General features: G+C 40.7%; 3 protein-coding genes across 10 annotated transcripts in view; 2 read left to right on the top strand and 1 right to left on the bottom strand.

Annotated features, from left to right (window-relative positions):
* LOC138195598 (sorbin and SH3 domain-containing protein 1) overlaps positions 1-3,662 on the top strand; it is a 42,588-nt gene extending 38,926 nt beyond the window's left edge. For all 8 annotated transcript variants that reach the window (XM_069145173.1, XM_069145175.1, XM_069145176.1 and 5 more), the window contains one exon: positions 264-3,662. In XM_069145173.1, coding sequence (XP_069001274.1) covers positions 264-331 — 68 coding nt within the window. In that variant the 3' untranslated portion in view covers positions 332-3,662. The remainder of the gene's footprint in view (positions 1-263) is intronic.
* A 1,559-nt stretch (positions 3,663-5,221) lies between these two features.
* On the top strand, positions 5,222-12,147 carry pdlim1 (PDZ and LIM domain 1 (elfin)). Its single transcript, XM_069145171.1, has 7 exons — positions 5,222-5,490; positions 6,496-6,647; positions 7,119-7,203; positions 8,311-8,495; positions 9,482-9,630; positions 9,835-9,952; positions 11,485-12,147. The coding sequence occupies exons 1-7, from the start codon at positions 5,398-5,400 to the stop codon at positions 11,669-11,671; spliced, it is 969 nt and encodes a 322-aa protein (XP_069001272.1). The 5' UTR covers positions 5,222-5,397; the 3' UTR covers positions 11,672-12,147.
* Positions 12,148-12,493: 346 nt separating this feature from the next.
* Positions 12,494-13,162, bottom strand: neurog3 (neurogenin 3). Its single transcript, XM_069144127.1, has one exon. It carries the CDS (start codon positions 13,160-13,162, stop codon positions 12,494-12,496), a length of 669 nt encoding a protein of 222 aa, XP_069000228.1.
* Between the last annotated feature and the right edge of the window lie 4,559 nt (positions 13,163-17,721).

Here is a 17,721-nt window from a genome sequence, read left to right as displayed (position 1 = left end):
TAATCCATATAGGGTTTCTGCAGAATGACAGCAAGGGACTGCACGCATGCAGTGTGCATGTCCAGGAGAAGTACAGTCATCCTCAATGTGTCGCATCGCTTATAGAGGGTTTCTAAAGGAAGACAGTATAGGATTTAGAGCAATGTACATTCACAGGCACAGTACAGAATTTTAAATACAGCTCAAAGGGGTTATTTTTGTGAACAAACTGAGGTCACATTAACCTTTAATCCTGATCAATGTTTCTTTCTTTTCCTCAACAGGTACATCAAAGAGGACAAAACAGTTTGGGACTTTCCCTGGGAATTACGTGAAGGAGGTGAAACTGTAAAGCTATCTAATCTGGCTGTAACACACGGTTGCCTGTCAAGCTTGGGAAGTCATTACTACCGCGCATGGCTGTTGGTTAGAATAGTCGTTTAGCCAGGCGAACACATTTTGTCTGGGAAAGTGATCAGCTCGGCCTGAGGTATGTCAAACTGCACGAGGCGAAGACAAAGGAGGGAGACAGCTCACTGCCCGAAAAAAAACTCAACACACCTCATCCACATTTCACACACCTCTCGACAGAAACGTCCGCTCTCCACACGTGGAGTTTTCTCTGTGAAAAAAACTCCCACAAATTTGTTGTACAAATAATAGCTTCCATTTTTGTCCGTGTGATAATTTTATAGTACACAAGTGTTTACGTAGCACCTCAGACTCGAGGCCGGCAGCAGAGCAGTGTATGGATCAAAGAGTGGATCTTATTACCTGAACTGGACTTTGTAGGGGTCAGAATGTATTTTTGTGTGATGTGAGGTTGGAGCTGTTTGTCATGAGCTACCTTTCAGGACCGGAGGGGTTTAATATGATCAGCAAAAGATGATGCAAAGCAAGCATCTCAGAGATAAAACAAAAACTTCCTTTTGATTCTTCTTCTAAAATATAAAATTTAGTTTTTGGATCAATTTACCAAACAGATATGAAATGTAATCTGATGGCTCATTATTTTTGTTTAGTTTAGATTTAAGAAAACTGCTTAAAGTCAGTGCCCTCTGGAGTTTAAATACTTAAAGACTTTTGAAATAAGATTTTGTAGAAACATACCTGTTTTTCTTTCTTTCCCATTTCCTGAATCATCATAAAGTCAGTATTTTCTACTTTTGAAGTAGATCACAGCTTTCACAACCCAACTGCTTTAGATACCGGTTCAGTATCGCCTTCGTTTTCTACCCGAAGGTTGTCATACAGAAGTTATTAACACAATCACGTGCATGACTAGAAACACTAAAACATTGGTGTGTGCTGTCAGGACACACAGACTGTGCTGCATGTCACATGAAAGTGAAACAAAACTGTATATTCACATCCAATATTTTCAGAAACTGTGTCTTGGACCTTTTGTACTTCTCTAGTTGAAACAGAAGTGATCACTGATGGCTGATGCCTTTAAGGTAGCTGGTGGTAGACGCCTGACTTCAACCACAGGACAGGCGTGGTAGCACTTAACTTCCTGTTTGGTCATTTAGGAGGATCGAACCTAACAAGATAACAGCAGATTAATCAGCGGTGACTAAAAGCTTATTTACATGTTTTAAGTGAAAGCTGAACAGGTGAGAATTAGAATATAATCATAAAGATTTTTTTTTTTAAATCATATAGAGATTATAATCACAACTTTATTGACATGATTGTATAGGTACATGTAGATGCCTACAGAAAACTTTTGGAGGCCTTTATCATATGACTACATATTATTATATGTAGTCAGTACACTGAGGTCAGCATTAGAACTGCATGCACTGTCAAATCAATAAGACAAATCAAATTGGAGCATGAAACGTCAGCATTTTCACCTTTACCTTGAAGAAAACAAAGTGATGAAAGGGTCAACGCTGAGCTTTCGTCGCTCTCTGATGGCCGATTACTTTGAATTCAGCTATCAGCGCATCAGAGCCATCTTCCTGCAAGTACAGAGCTCCCTCATCTCAGCACCATCAGATCCTGTAACAGAATACATCCTCCACACACACACACACACACACACACACACATAGAAAGATGGTGGCTGTTGTTTTTCTTTGCTTGTTATTTTTTTCTCTTCATTTAAATTCCTCGTTGTCATCGGCCTCATCAATTCCGAGCAGAACTGTCAAGTAGGACTTGCAAATAATTCGTAGTGCTTGTTGTGACCTGCTCCCAGCAGCAGATGGGTCTAGTTTTGTAGGGCAGTTGCTAAAGACGAATTTGAAAGTATGTTTAGTTGATTTCGTGAAGCCATTGAAGGCTTCAAAAAGCTCAGTACAAACATCATCACTTCCCTGTCGATAACAATTCTAATCATATGGTGCCAGACTATCAGTGCGCCTATCTTTTAGTATAGCTCTGTATGAATGCCTGAATACACAAAATCTGAAGCATAATGTGAAGAATAGACATTTAAAACAGTAAGACTCACTAGACCTAGAAGTGTTTGTTGACTTGTCTTTGTTTTTATTGCACCTGAATGTGTTAGATACAGTCGTGCAGTGACGATAAACACTGACCTGATCCAGACATGGTTTGAAGCTACAACATATATGGAGTTATATCCAACACCAAACTCAGTACAATCAGTGTTTCATCCTCTCTGATGTTTGTTGTTGGATCAGGTTCCTCTTCCTGTGCAGATCTCCACTGACTATTTTGCCAACATCAGCATGGGGAATATTTTCTCAGCGAGTAATCTAATACACTGCATTGTGGGTTTGCCTGTATAGCACTGATATAATGTTCATGTATTTTGTTTCACCACAAAAGCATGTTTTTTTTCCCCTCCACTGCTGGCTAAACATTTTTGCTCCTCATGAATGTGCTGATCGGTTGGGAGGGTGTCGACCTGTAGCCTTGTTAAAATAGTTTAGAAAGTTTTGCTCCACCTCAAGCATGGTGGGCAAACAGTCAGTCATTTAGTCACCAAACGACACACTATAGATTGTTTCTGTGCTCCATAAAACATCACAGGATGTATGAATGTATGAATATATGAATGTGGTGCAGGCAGTGTACACAGAATATGTAAAAAATAAAATGTCTCACCTTGAATGGACCTGCAGACTATCGAGCAGTACGGCACAAGAAGGATTGTAAATATGTAAATTAAGAAAAGAAAATTAGACTGCGAGCGTTGGGAGCGTCACATGGAGCTCTCCGTCACTTGCGGCGGTTTATTTGCCTGAAGGAGTTTTCGTCGAAGCACAGCGTGGAGCATTACTGAGCACAGAGAGTTTGAACATTTCGCTGCCATTTGTGAGCATCATAATGCCTTATGTTAGATGCTAAATTGTGCCTCATTTTCATTTAATATCGTTTTTTTTTTTTTTTTCTTTTTTGGAGTATCACTGAAATGTATTCATGACATATTTAATGTAACCATGGTTTTTCCCCATTAGTCCCAGTCTCCATGATGGGAGACCATTTACTAAGAACTTGTCTGTACTTTAAAAAGTGTGACACAAAGCTTCAACATGACGATTAATAATCAGAAGAATGGACTAATTTGATAAGACGCACAACCTGCAACAGGTTTGGTTTGTTTGCTTCAATTTGCAGTGCTGTTACATTGATAATATTAAAATAAAGATGCTATACACTGCTGTGACTTCGGTATTATGCAATATTTAATAAACCATTTAAACCATTTTGGGTGTCACCTGTTATGATTTATGGCAAAGATATGAATGATAGTGCAGATAAGAGTCATTTCAAGGTATTGGTCACATTATTTATTTTTAATTTAGAATGGGTACCAACATTTTCTCAGCAAGTAGACAATCAAACTTTGCATGTGAGTGTTTTTTAAGGAGTGGAGTTGTGGAGTTGTTAGTTCCTGGGTTGGGGAACTGCAGTTTGTTATCTGTTTTATTTTGATGTAACACATTATTTAAACTACATCCAACCAGTGGAAAATGATGTATGACATAAGATATTAATCCATTTTACTTCCTGCAATGTCAGTCATCTTACATAAATAGTTCTGGCTGCTCACTCACAGTCCTGTGAAGCACCACCATGTTCACCTCGAGTGTTAAATCCCATTAAAGTGATGACGCTGACAGATGTGTGTTTGAAGCTTCACTTTAAAACAAACACTTTCACAGACTTCTCTGGGAGAACTTTAAGGGCTCTTAAAGATGCACAAGAAGGGACGTGTTTCATTCAGTCGGTGTTGCCGGGCCTCTTTTCTCTCCACTCTGGGCAGAGATCCTCTCTGGCAGGAATTCAGGTTTTGGGAGCGGCACATTCCACATCCTGGGATTTAGCTCTACCATAAATGGTAAACTCGCACATAACACGGTGACGTCAGGGCAGGCCGACATCCCTAAAACAAACAGTGGAGCTCATTAGAGAGAGGGGGAAAAAGTCAAGAAGGATCACTCTGCTCTGCTTTCAAAGAATCTCCGTCACACTAAAAGTGATGTGGTCATCGCGTACCACTCATTCAATTGAGTCGCATTTTCCTTTTATTTTAACATGTTTTTAAGTGTCATTTATATTAAAACTTTTAGATAAATTAACATTAAAGTAAAGGCAAAGATTACATTTGTATATTTGCAAAAACTGCAGGTATTTTTACATATGTTTGTGCTCCTTGGGGAGTTTTATTGTCAGTTTCAAGTATAGACATTGTCCAATATTTTTGTTATTGTCAACAAATCCCATGCGTCATTGTGTCTCTCAATACTTTCCAACTTTCTGTCGTCCCGTGTGTGGCATCCAGTCCCAGGCCTCTGTTTCCCACCAAAGACATAAAGCCTTTCAAATTGGGCACAATTTTATAGTTTCACTTTTTCCAAAGGGTTAAACTATTTCCTAAAACAGCTGGTCATTTATTTTAACAGGTATAACTCAAACGGGAGTAAACTGTGCAGGCTGGGGACTATTTTCAGATGGGATCCTGCAGATAATCCGCATTTGGTGTCCAATAGTGAGTATTCGCAGCAGCTGCATGGTGTACATGGGAGGAATTATGTGTTAGGCCCTGGATGCACAGACAAAAAACAACAACAACAAAACACTTTCATGTTGGTGTTTTTATCTTGTCGAAAGTCCTCCTGGCTTTTAGTGGCAATTTATGTCACGTGACCTGTAGTGTTTTCATTGGGAACTTCCTTAACTTCCTCTCTCACACACACACACACACACACTACGGAGTGATCCTTCCTCTCAATACACGATCTTTGGTCTCACTTATCAGAGAGGAAACTTTAAATCGTCCGTCCAGCTGCAGACTGAGGGTCCTCCCCCTGCCCTCATGCAGACTGGAGGGATCTCGGCACATGTCATCGTGCAGTAGGAAGTGAGCCGCAGGTCCGAGGCACATCTCTGAACACAGCTTGGCACCAGTCGGCTCGGTTAGAAGACGTCGGTGCTGTGATGCCTCTGCGGGTGGTGATGCAGGGTCCCGGTCCGTGGGGCTTCAGGCTCGTCGGGGGGAAAGACTTCGAGCAGCCGCTGGCCGTGTCCCGGGTAAGTTGATCTCACACTTAGCCGCTCCTTTGCGGGTCGCTGTAACCGCACCTGGACTCGTCCCGACGGAACTCACCTCTCTCTAGTTTCTTCTTTTCTTCACCAATAAATAATAATAAAATAAATACAAACCGGTAGTTAACCGGAGCTCAGCTGATCTCGTGGTAGCTCAGCTAGCGTTAGCTCCTCTGAGCTTTAACGTGTGTTTACTGGACGGAGGTGAACTTCCGGTGCTCCGTGGACTAATGTTTCACGAGACGAGACGAGATCAGGACTTCTTACGGGATGTGAAATGTCTTTGTGTTCATGAATGTGTTCACACCTTTTACCGTACAGGTGAGACTAAAACTCATTAAATACCAGTATGATCCAGATGTTCGGTCACGTGTCCTCTCTCGGGTTAATTTATTCTAATTAAAAGCATCATTTGTTGTCGTAAACTCTTAACTGTCTTATGTTGACCTCGCTGTGTCCATGAAGCCCTCGGAGCCTCTTTTTGTCCCGACCTGACTTTCCACCACTGAGGTGTATAAATGTTTTTTATGATCATCCTGCTGAGAGCAGCATGAACCTCCTCTGTGGACTTTGCCTGAGTGGTGGCTGCTGATCCTGTTGTAAATGTTGTTCCCGTGTCGGGTCCACCCACGGAAACGTGATTAGGAACTCCTCGACTGTTCCCTCGTCCTGTTATCTCGGACAGTCTCTCGGCCTGAAACCACCTCTCCTGAAACCACCTCTCCTGAAACCACCTCTGTTTACCTTTCAAACAAAGATATGTGTGGAGGTTCCTGAAGGTCAGCCTTCCCTCAGCTGCTCAGTACAAACTCTGATCAGCGAAGGAGCTTTCAGGCTGTAATTAAAACTTGTGTGGCGAAAGTAGTGTTTCTTTTTCTTTTTAGAAATGTGTTTTTCAAACATGTGGAAGTCGAGGCGTTCCCTCTGCGGGTGTCGAGATACCCGAGGAGCTCGTGCACGGTCCCAAACACGGTGTCTCCTGTGCTGTAGGTCAACCCGGGCGGTAAAGCAGCCCAAGCCAACCTGTGCATCGGAGACATCATCCTGTCCATCGACGGAGAGCCGACGGAGAACATGACTCACTTGGAGGCGCAGAACAAGATCAAGGGCTGCATCGAGGAAATGGTGCTCTCCGTAGACAGGTAGGCTGCAGCGGCGTGATGTGCGTAGCCCCGAGCCTGAAAAACACCCGAGTAAGGTGAGACGGCTCAGCCGCGATCCAGGTGTTCAGGGAGTGATGTGATCTTTAGTCATTCGTTTTAAAGGCCTTTTGTTTTACTGACGCTCTAAATCTCACAAGTGCATGTCTGCTGAGCTGTGTTTCAATTCTGTGTCACGTCGCTGCATTACATCAGAAGTCACCGGCAGCGGAGGATTTCAAGCAGGATGGATGTTGAAACGGATTCATCAGGCTTGAGGCCGATATGTTTGTTAACATTGAGAGAATCGGTGTTGATTGCATGAAGGGTTTGGTGGGGGGGGGGACATAACTGCAAGACGTGATCACGTGCAGCTACGCGGCAAGACGAAGCCAGAAGGAGAGAAAAATATTCAGGCATGTGGAGTTATTAAATGTCCAGATCATTTTCCAAACATCTTCCTCTGCTCCTCAGGTCAGAATCGAAATTGTGGTCGCCGCTTTCATCCGAGGAAGGGAAGACTCATCCGTACAAGATGAATCTTGCATCAGAGCCACGGGTGAGTGTCGACATCAAAGCTCTGAGAATGAACTCGTCATTCAGAGCGAAGTCCCGTTTACGATGTAGACTTTCCGAAAAGCCTGACTGTTCGTTTCTCACTGTGCCTGCAAAGGCTTGTGGAACTATTTTTTTTCCTTCTTTTTTTTTTTTTTCTTTTTTTTTTTTGCTGCTGCCAACGATGAAGTCATTGTTTACTTCTCAACAGGAGGTTTCCTAGGAGACAGTAGGTTATCAGCCAAGCGCTGATGCAAGCCTCAGTTCCTGCCTGCTGACTGGGAAGTTGAGGCCAAAGTGTGAAATCATGTAGGAAGCGGTGTCCGAGCCCTGTGTGTCACAAAGGCTGTGCATTTTTCTCGCACACATAACAACACATGCTTCAAGCACTTTTTGACTTTCATGCGTCTTCACTGTTTTTTTTTATCTGTTCAAACTTTTCCATGAAGCTTTTTAGGCTGCTGTAACCCTGATCCATGCAGTCAGTTTAATTGCTTGAAGAGACTTTGGGATTTTTGGCAATTTGGATGTGATGTGCTTGAAGCATGGGCTATTTTTGGAGGCGTTTCCGTGTTCCCACCGTTAAGCATGAGCTAGATTCGGTGGTATTTATGTGCCCACTGTGATGGCATGCCAGTGTCATGACGTGCTTGTCTAAAACGTCTGAGCTGGTTAGGTATAATTAAAGCAGAATCCGTAGTCGTACATTATCCTGCTAAACTGTGTGTGACTTTGACAAACTAAAAGCAGCACTTACAAGAACAAAGTAGGACCGTTTTGGCGTTTTCAGTTGAACGAGGTTTCCAAGTGTCAGTTTTCAACAGGATTGATTTTATCGCTGAAAACTGTTGAGGTGGCGTGTTTTTAAATTGTCGAGTCATGTTCCTAACCCACCTAATATCTACAACATGTTTGTACATGTGCAAGTTCATGAAACATTTCAAAATGAGAGCCCATCTGAAAGCGTCAAAAGTTGTGACCACTGCATAAATTGCATGTTTCCGACGGTGTGTGAGTTTCAGGCACCTGCACCATCTTAAAGTTTGGATTGTGCACAACAAGCTTGAATGGAAATTGACCGTAATTTTATTTTTTATTTTTTTTTTTACAGGAGGTGAAACTCATAGGCTCCACCCACAACAGGAGCGCGCTGCCTTTCAGCGCTTTTGGCCCCAAAGTTGTGACCAACCAGTACAACAACCCGTCCGGTTTGTACTCTTCAGAGAACATAAAGAACTTCAACTCCGCTGTGGACGAAGTTCAGACTCTGGTCGCAGCTAATGACTCCAACAACAAGTAAGATCTGCTGAAACGATACCACTTACTGCGAGTCCAGTCAGGACTTATCAGATCAAGTCAAAACAGACCGTTATTCATTCGCTCACAGCTTTGATGAGGAGGGTTTTTTCAAGATGTCTCGGTGCTGGAAAACGGGAGCTTTGCATTCAATAACTAATATTTTACTCGCATCGTCCGTATTAAGTACTGATCAGTATCAATAACATGAGGATGCTCTAGATTGGTTGCTTTTTTTTTTTTTTTTAAACCATATTAAAACAATGAGTAAAATGTTTCTGCCCAAAATGTATTCCTTATTGACTGCAGCCCGACAGGTCTCGGCAGGTATTTGTTTGGGTCTAATGCTTCTTCCCCGAATCTTTTTTAGTAATTTAGAGTTTTTCAGTTCTGCTACTTGGGAATTATTGTATTTCTTGGACACGCAGGATTGTGTTGCGTGAAACGGTTGTCCTTGTCTTTGTGTCCTCCTTCTTATTCTGCTGTAATGCTCTTTGTTCCTGCCTGAGCCAAGACGCCCGTAAGCAGTTAGTGAGTCTGTAACTTTCAGTCACAGCAGTTTTCTAAATGTTTTTGTGCTTTGTGAGTCGTATGCTGCTTTGATTTGTGATGCTTCTAACCATTTGTTTTTTTTATTGTGCTGATGTAACGTGTGTGTTGTACTCATCTTTGGTCTTTTAATCTTTTATCTTTTTGTAAAACACATAACCAAGTTTTAGAAAGGTGTTTTCTACTTTTTACATACTCAGTTTAGACTAAAAGGTCTTTACGGGCAGTTGAGTTAAGCCATGTCATGACAGCTGAATTCATCTTAATGCATCTTCTGTTTTGATTTACATGATTTTCTTTCTTTTTAAATGGTTCATTTCCCCTTATAGATTTATCTTCTACTGTTAGTACTGAGTTAAAAACATCTGATTCATCAATATTTCAAAACTTTGATCAAATATTGATCTGACGTACTGAAATACATGATTTCTTTGCAGATCTCCATCAGATCCGTCGAAATCAGGCAAGCGGCCGCCCGTAGCAGCGGATTCTGAGGTCTACAAGATGCTGCAGGAGAACCAAGAGTCTGATGAGCCTCCTCGACAGTCCGCTTCATTCAAAGTGCTTCAGGAGATACTGGAGACGGGTACGGATGGTATTTACAGCTTCTTCAATGTGGGACTTTTCCTTTTAACAGTGTGTGGTTTCGGGCCACACAGCTTCATTTCACTTTAGATTAGATAACAGATGTTTTACAGTGACAAAGTCCAACTGAATAGAAATATTACAGATGCGTATGACCAGTGAAACTTCAAAGAGCGTTTTCAGTGTGTGTGTTGGGTGTTTGCAGGCGACTCAGAAAAACCATCAGGCTTCAGGAGTGTGAAAGCTCCCACCACAAAGATCGGATCATCACTGGGGAACACGGAGAAGTTACCCGTCTGTGACAAATGTGGATCTGGGATTGTGTAAGTATTTTAGGATTCTTCAGCGTTTTAAGTTTTACATGTTATTTTTTTTTTCCACTAAAGGGTCAGATCAGAGTCATTTATGGATTCATCTGAATCCACACCATCATCATGATACCTGTTGTCCAGCTTTTAGTGGTTTCAGACTTGAAAAACATCCACATTGGGACTAAATGTTGTGATTCAACACCGAAGTGTTGTCTCTGTTTGCAGTTTGTCTCCTCCTTGTGGCCGAAATGAGCAAAAACAGAATTGTTTTCCTGAAACTTTGCAGCTGTCCAGTCTTTTTCATTTATCTTTTAAGTTTACTTAATCTGCTAGAATTTTCATGATTACTTTCTTTTCCTTCTGTTCTTAATTTAAGAACCGTTTTAGAATCAGTTTCCTCAACAATCTACGCTGTTATTTGAAACAGAAACTTTTCAACGGACTGTATAATTAAGATCCACTTACATACCAGGAAGTTATGCACCCAAAACCTCCCAAGAACCCAGTGACCAACCAAAGTTTTGGTGTTAGGGATTTAATATGTAGAAAATATGAACACTGACACTTTTCTCATGCAGTAACAGTTCAGTATTGTAAAGTATTATCGCTTCATTCTTGACTGTTTTAAAAAGTACCGTTTTGAAAAGAATGAAACTGGACCACATAAAATGTCAATAGTAGTAAGAAAAACGGTACATGTCAGGCCCAGTTTAGGTTCTGACTCATTTCCTTCACTACATCCTCAGATCAAGTCCAGCTGAGACATTTGTTAAATATCTCTTTTCCTTATTTCCTGACATTTCTTTGTGTCACTAAAACACTTTTTAAGTTACAGGAGTAAATGTATGTTAAAACACTGTTCACATATGTGGATTTTTGGTCTAGTGTGGTTTTTATTGGCTGACTTTAGTTTAAATTATGTGAAAAGTTTATGCTTTATTATCCACTGTTTTAGACAAGTGTTCTTCAACTTGATAGTCACACTTTGAAAAAAAGACCCTCTCCAACATGGAAGCGTTTCTACACACAAAGCCAGGTCCATTAAAGGACCAGTGTGTAGGATTTAGTATCTATTGGCAGGAATTGAATATAATATTCATAATTATGTTTTCATTATCATCACCCGAAACTAAAACTCATTGTGTTTTAGTTAGCTTAGAATGAGCCCTTCACACCTACATACTGTAGGTAACCAGTCCTCCTCCACTGAGCTCGTCATGTTGCACCTCCATGTTTCTACAGAGCAGACCAACCTAACACCGGCACCAGAGACAGCCTTTCATGTTTTTATGTTACCTGAAGGCCACGTCGATTCTTACCCTCTTTAAAGGTTATTGAGTTATTGCTCGTAATGTGAAGGACTTTAAACTAGCATGCACAGAGCGCTGACCTCAGCTCCATCCAACACCTTTAGGATCAGCTGAAACATGGACTTTTAGTCAGGACTTTTCACCCATAAAAATAACTTTTATTGCCGAGTTGGAGGAAAACCCTGCAACTTTTTCTTGCTTAAGTTTAATGGGATGTTTGTATTTACACTTCAGGGGGATGGTGGTGAAGCTGAGGGACAAGTTCCGTCACCCCGAGTGCTACACCTGCACAGACTGCGACGTCAGCCTGAAACAGAAGGGACATTTCTTTGTGGAGAACCAGATTTATTGTGAGAAGCACGCACGCGAGCGAGTCACTCCACCCGAGGGCTACGACGTGGTCACCGTCTTCCCCAAGTAGCGCGCTCGCCGAGCTCAGCCTTGGACTGCACGCCACCATAGGACAACACGACATAACCCACGACATGACAACATTTAGCTCTTTCTTCTCCTCAGACTATGAAATGGTCTTCTGTCACATTATGCTTCAGGGCTGTCACTGCCAGGCAGGACAGTAAAGAACTATTTGAAAATGATTTGCACATTAACTTTGGGCTGTAAGAAAGGAAAATGTATGAAAAATGTTCTCTCACCAAACAGATCATCTCTATTTGAATGACAGCCACTATGTGTTGGTAATGTTTGTCTTTGTACACGTCCAGTATGTTCTTTCAAATCATGGAAACGAGGGAAAGCCTGAGTGCTCCTAACCCCCCCAAAAAGTCATTGTTGTTTTTTTTACCATTTTTATTAACTAAATAGACCGTTTTATACAGTAGAATAGTACAAAAACTCATCAGAAAATCATTGCCAAATAAATATTTTATCTTAAACCAATTTTTTCCTGGATTATTGACTGTACTTCCTCATCATTTACATACTTTTCAGTGCAAAGAAATTTCCTTGAATTATAGTTGCAGCTTCAGAAAGTTCTCCTAAAAAGTAAATTAATAACGGATTCTGTTTTGAACCCAGTTTAAGTGAAGATAGAAAAGACCACTGCAACAAGCTTGTTACATTTCAGTACGTTTGGGATTTTCAATTGGTGACGTCACTGCAGGTGTTTTACGTTGATTGATGGGGGGGGGGGGGGAAACACCTGCTGTGACATCACGAGACCTAAATGCCTGAAACATTTCCACCCTTTACAAAAAAATCTACATGATCATTTTATCATAAAAAGTCAGAAGTGCCACGTGTGTCTGAGATCATTTGCACCACACAGTGATTTGAAATAAAAGGTGACCGGGACGGCGCTGGACTCGTCTCTTGTAAAGATTGCACATCTCCTCTCATTGACAGCTGTTGAAGAGTTTCTGGGGCCAGAATCAGCAGAGGTCCAGTAACCAGACTCCGCAGGTGACACGGAGTCCCACTCAGCAGATGAAACACTTGCAGGGCTGCTCAGCTCTGACGCCACCGGCAGGTAGTCTGGCGCGTGGCCGTGTTGGTCGGCCATACGCAGGGTCTCGGTCAGAGCCCAGATGTAGTTGCGGGCGAAGCGCAGAGTTTCTATCTTGGTGAGCTTGGCGTCTTCGGGCAGCGCCGGCAGGATGCTCCTCAGCGCGTCCAGAGCCGAGTTCAGGTTGTGCATCCGGTGGCGCTCTCTGTCGTTTGCCTTCATCCTGCGCCTGCCCCGATGTCCAGACTGCTCGCATCTATATTTGGGATGTTTCACTGAGGGGGCTTCAATAACAGTTAGCGGTTTTCCAGGCAAATCTTCGCCGGAGTCTCCTGAAGTGTCGCCTGCTTCTCTCACGGGGTTGCGGAGTGTTGGAGAAATCCTGCAGAGCGTCACGGCATCCCTGGACGCACGGAGATAATCGGGGGTACACCTCACTTTAGGGGACATCCTGTGCAAATAGACAGATTTCTACGAATCAAGTTATATATAACCAAAGCTGACGCGTAACAACATAAAGAGCTCTTATAAGTATTTTACAAAAATCTGCAATAATCGAGTCTAAAAATAAACTTTCATAAATTTTCCATAAAACTCAAAAATGGTTCGAAATGTTAAGAATTTCACGTATTTGAGGAGCAGGATTTCACCTCTTTAAATATTCAAGTGATTCAGAATCTGTAACTGCACTACTATCTCGAAAGTATGTCTGGGAAACATCAAACGGCAGATAAAACCTTCAGCTGGATGGATATATTTGCACTTACGTCTGCACTGGTAACGGGTGAAACTTGGGTAAAGAGACAGGCGGTCGTCCTCTCTTCTGGCTGGAAGCAGCAGACAGTGAACATGTGCAGCTGACAGTGAGGGATGGATGCGCATCTCTGTCAATTTATATGGTCTTTATCTTATCTATTTGCACCATGGACGCCTGAATCAACAGCGCCCGTCAAGTGGCCAATCAGCTTCCAGGCAGCGTGTCCTTCACCCTCTCCCTCTCTCCCTCATTCTTCACAGTGCTCTACGTCTTTGTGTATTCTTTGTAACATTCAATCAAATAGGTAAGATGTCCCAGATGGATGCCAGGTTGGCAATAATTGGGTTTTATAGTGAAATGTATTTTTAATTTGTTTTAAATTTGAGATTAAAATCGGGCATCAATTTCCAAAAGTCTGTCTGGAGGAATATTTTAAAATCAGGGAGCATTCAGGCCGACTGCTGGGTCTGAGGATCGTATTGTAACTGTTTACTATTCTTTATTAACACCTTGTCGGCCATGCTGTCACTATACTTGATCTCAGATTAAACGCTGGGAGCCCCGATAGAAATAAGTATTGTAAACTTTTCTATATCTTGGGGTTTCAGTGGTGCGACACGCTTGTTTCTGATGCCAAAGTGAGATGTCAGTGTTCCAAGCATTAAAAGCAGAAGGCTCACATAAACCAAATATACATTCATATACAATAGAAACATCTTTTTACGCATTTCCGAATGATCTGGTATACGAGTTTAGATGGTTAGTTTTCAGCTCCTCTGGAAGCTTTTAAGGCCAGTGATAATTATTATTATTATTATTATTATTATTAATTATTACTATTGTCACTTGTTATAATGTCTTTATGTTAATGTGCCTTTCAATTAGACGGGTTGCCTTATTGTATGCGCAAAGGCTATTTAATTATGGTACATACTGTATTGACTGTTACTTATCACTGCACTTCTTTCCTGAAATATGTTTTAGCAAAATGTTTGAGTTTTCTTTTGCAAATGTTATCAGATCACTAACCTTAAATGGTGCTTGTAATGCCACATTTTACGCACTCCAAATATTGGCACGTCTTACCATGGTCATGGTAACTTCGCACACTAACTTCAAATATAAAACTCATGTGCAACACAGCACTAGGAACCTAGATTAAAAGAAACAACATGTCTGCGATTATTTTTGAATAACTTGTTTATTATTAAGCATACAGTTTGTGATTGTGGTGATTGAGCGCTTATCGCATGACTTAGTATGACTGACGAGTTGTTGTTCCGAGTTGATCCTCACTTGAATACTGCCGTATTGGGTTATCTTAAAGAATAGGTTAAATCTTCGTTAACTCACACAATGTCATTTATATAAAAGAACATTTATTTTTTAATGGCATACGTATTTGGATAAACATTTTCTTGCTGCGTTAAAGCGCAAAGCTCCGGTATTCGCACAAAGACAATTACGCATTGGACCAACTAACAAAAAGGATTTGAAAAGGTGGAACCTGCTGTGTGAATTGATAGTATAAAGGGTCTTTTTGTGTGTGGCAACAATAAAAGCTCAATTTCTTCTGTAATGTGACCCTATATGTATGCGCTAAGACATCTCCAAAACATTGTCCAATTATGCCAAAACTTAGTGGCGCGTTACCTTCTTGTTATACAACATTGATTTCAGACATGAAAAGATTAATAAAATGTGTCTGTGATATGCATACACGTTTTAGCTTTGGTGGGGGGGGGAGGGGGGAGTGCGGCAGAGCTCAAACATGATTTACAATTGCCAACAAAGGATCACAAAAAGCTCTCCTTAACTTTCTGTCTAAATATGTATTTTGGGAACAATCTGATAACCATATGCTTTCAATAAACTGGACAAATACACCAGTGAGATAGGAGACGGTGCTTTGCTGCTATAAAAGGTACGAAAAGTCTAAAGTAAACTGAATAGTACCACTTTACAAATAGTTATTGATGCCAAATCCATATTCGGATATCGTGGACAGGTGCAGATTTGAAGTTGTCAGTCTCTCCTTGATTTTTTTATCAGTGTGCTGTAGTGTCCTGCTTGTTATGCAAAGTATAGGCAAACATAAGCCCCCAGTTGCTGTGGAAATGGCAGATATCGGAGCAGACTTGGTACGAAAAGTGATTTAACAATATTTAACAATAAACTGAGCAAGCTCCGGAGCAGGTGATACCTGCCCGATGCTCCTGATTAATACTTCCTCTACTACTTCACTTTACAGTTTCTTTTGCTTATTTATTAAACGAAATCTATTTATTATTATTTTAGCAAACAGAGGTACCAGGTGGGGCTTTATTTTCGTCTTCAGCTTTTTGTTTGAAGGACGTTTTGAAGGGGACAATCAAAGTCCAACAACTCGCTGACCAGATTGTTGTCATCCCAAACTCGCAGCGAAGCCATTCAATGTGCCCCCCTCCTCTTGTTCTTTCTGGCAAAGAGCTGCTGGGAGAGAAAAAAAGGAAAAGGAAACTTCTTCAAGAAAGGAAAAACATCTTAAAAACATTTAATTGCAACCCGGATGCCATATGTACACCTCTTGTGAGACCCTCCAACAATGTGACTGCCTTTCAGAAAGTATGGAGTGCGCCTTTGGAGACGTGTGCGCTTTTGGAGAGGTGCGCGCGTCGTGACCAGCATGACCCCGACCACACTTTGCACAAGAAGTAATTCACTTTTAATGTGCTTTGGAGTTTCCTTTCACAGGCAATGCATTGTACCTCTCACCCCAGCTTTTGAAGACAGTGTACACCAATTACAGTGGAATAGCTGTCCTTTGGGGACAGTTTGTCTTTTTGTAAAGATTGGAGATTTTAAGCACAAATAGGGCTGTGGCTGCTTGTCGCCCCTTTTCAAACCCTAAACTACTGCAGAATGGGGTTTTTTTCTTTGTTTCTGATAGCTTCTTTACGATGCTGCTTGTGTTAATTAGTGGCTCTTGGTAGATATAAAAGAGAAAATGTGAATTATTTCCAAATTGATGAAATACTTAGTATAACATTTAGGTAATATTTACTCATAAATGTATTATTTAATCAGGGAAATTAGCATACTTTTTTATTTTTATAAATTTCTATAAATAATTGTATTATTTATAGTGTAGCTTTTAATTTGAAAAGTTTTATTTGATTCAAGTGAAATACAGCTGCTTTTAACTGAAGTATTTGACATAATTTAATATATTATTTAATTTTTGCATTACAACTCAGTTTGTTCATTTTAAACACGTATGAATTTAGTCGAACTAACTGGTGAAGACATGCTGTCAGGTCCCTTTAACTTTAAACAGCAAATCATTTCCATTTTTTTCACAATAGTAATTCACAACGAGGGACATTAGCTAAAGTGGGTTATTTGTTTGAGAGAAGCAATCCAATCAAAATAGTTATATCCTCCATATTAAAATACCAAACAATTGTAATTAGTTTAAAAGTGCAGTTTTGGAGAAAGAACGGTATTCAAGATATCAATTTAATTTTGATAATTTTGCAAACGAGTAGGCTATGATATGTGTTTATGATGAAAATATGATCCTCAAATCATTCTGGGTGATTTATTACTATGTAGTAAACTTAAACCTGTATGTATAAGGAGATCATGTCACACCCAGCTACCCTGTGTTTACCGGCTGCGTTATTGTCTCAAAAATGTATGTTTCTTCATCGTCTTGTTGTTGGATATGTAGTTACAGTACTCGGCAGCTCTGTGGCGCTGTTTTCACTCCCAGAAAGAAAACTACATTCACCTCATTACAAAAGTAAACCGAATGATGCCTTCATGAATATCGAAGATATCGAAATTATAAGTAGAATAAAGGTGAACCTCTCAACACAGGTGTAAATATGAATATGCCACAGGATTACCACCATTTTAAACGATCCAGAACTTCCCAGATACATCGCTGTCACTTCAGACATCGCTTTTCTTTCACAACAATAACACCCTCCGCTGTATTTAATTTTTTTTCTTAGAAAGTTTTAGCTTTGGTAATCTGGTCCCCAAATTTTAAAATGTATCTTACTTTCAAGCATTTCATGAAATGGGTGGCTTAAATATTTATTGTGTTACATTACAAATTAAAATTTTATTAAAACTATTTGAACAAACTTAATTGTCATTAAGATGGATAAATACAATGAAAATAGTTTAGAGAATAAAATCTAAAGAATACAACTTTTCTGGGGGCGGGTGGGACTGAATGTAGCTCCAGTATTTCCAAAACTCC

Source organism: Embiotoca jacksoni, unplaced genomic scaffold, assembly GCF_022577435.1.
Source record: "Embiotoca jacksoni isolate LCO1_2020_lvr unplaced genomic scaffold, fEmbJac1.0.p SCAF_12, whole genome shotgun sequence".
In the NCBI taxonomy this organism is placed as follows: Eukaryota; Metazoa; Chordata; class Actinopteri; family Embiotocidae; genus Embiotoca; species Embiotoca jacksoni.
Note: the sequence above shows the minus strand (reverse complement) of the source record. Positions and strands in the feature narration are given on the sequence as shown.

Excerpts from the sequence above, each read along its gene's own strand:
- pdlim1 (XM_069145171.1), top strand. The coding sequence starts at position 5,398 with ATGCCTCTGCGGGTGGTGATGCAGGGTCCCGGTCCGTGGGGCTTCAGG. Across the intron at positions 7,204-8,310 it reads ATCTTGCATCAGAGCCACGG|GAGGTGAAACTCATAGGCTC; the intron begins GTGAGTGTCGAC and ends TTTTTTTTACAG. Across the intron at positions 9,953-11,484 it reads AAATGTGGATCTGGGATTGT|GGGGATGGTGGTGAAGCTGA; the intron begins GTAAGTATTTTA and ends TTTACACTTCAG.
- neurog3 (XM_069144127.1), bottom strand. The coding sequence starts at position 13,162 with ATGTCCCCTAAAGTGAGGTGTACCCCCGATTATCTCCGTGCGTCCAGG.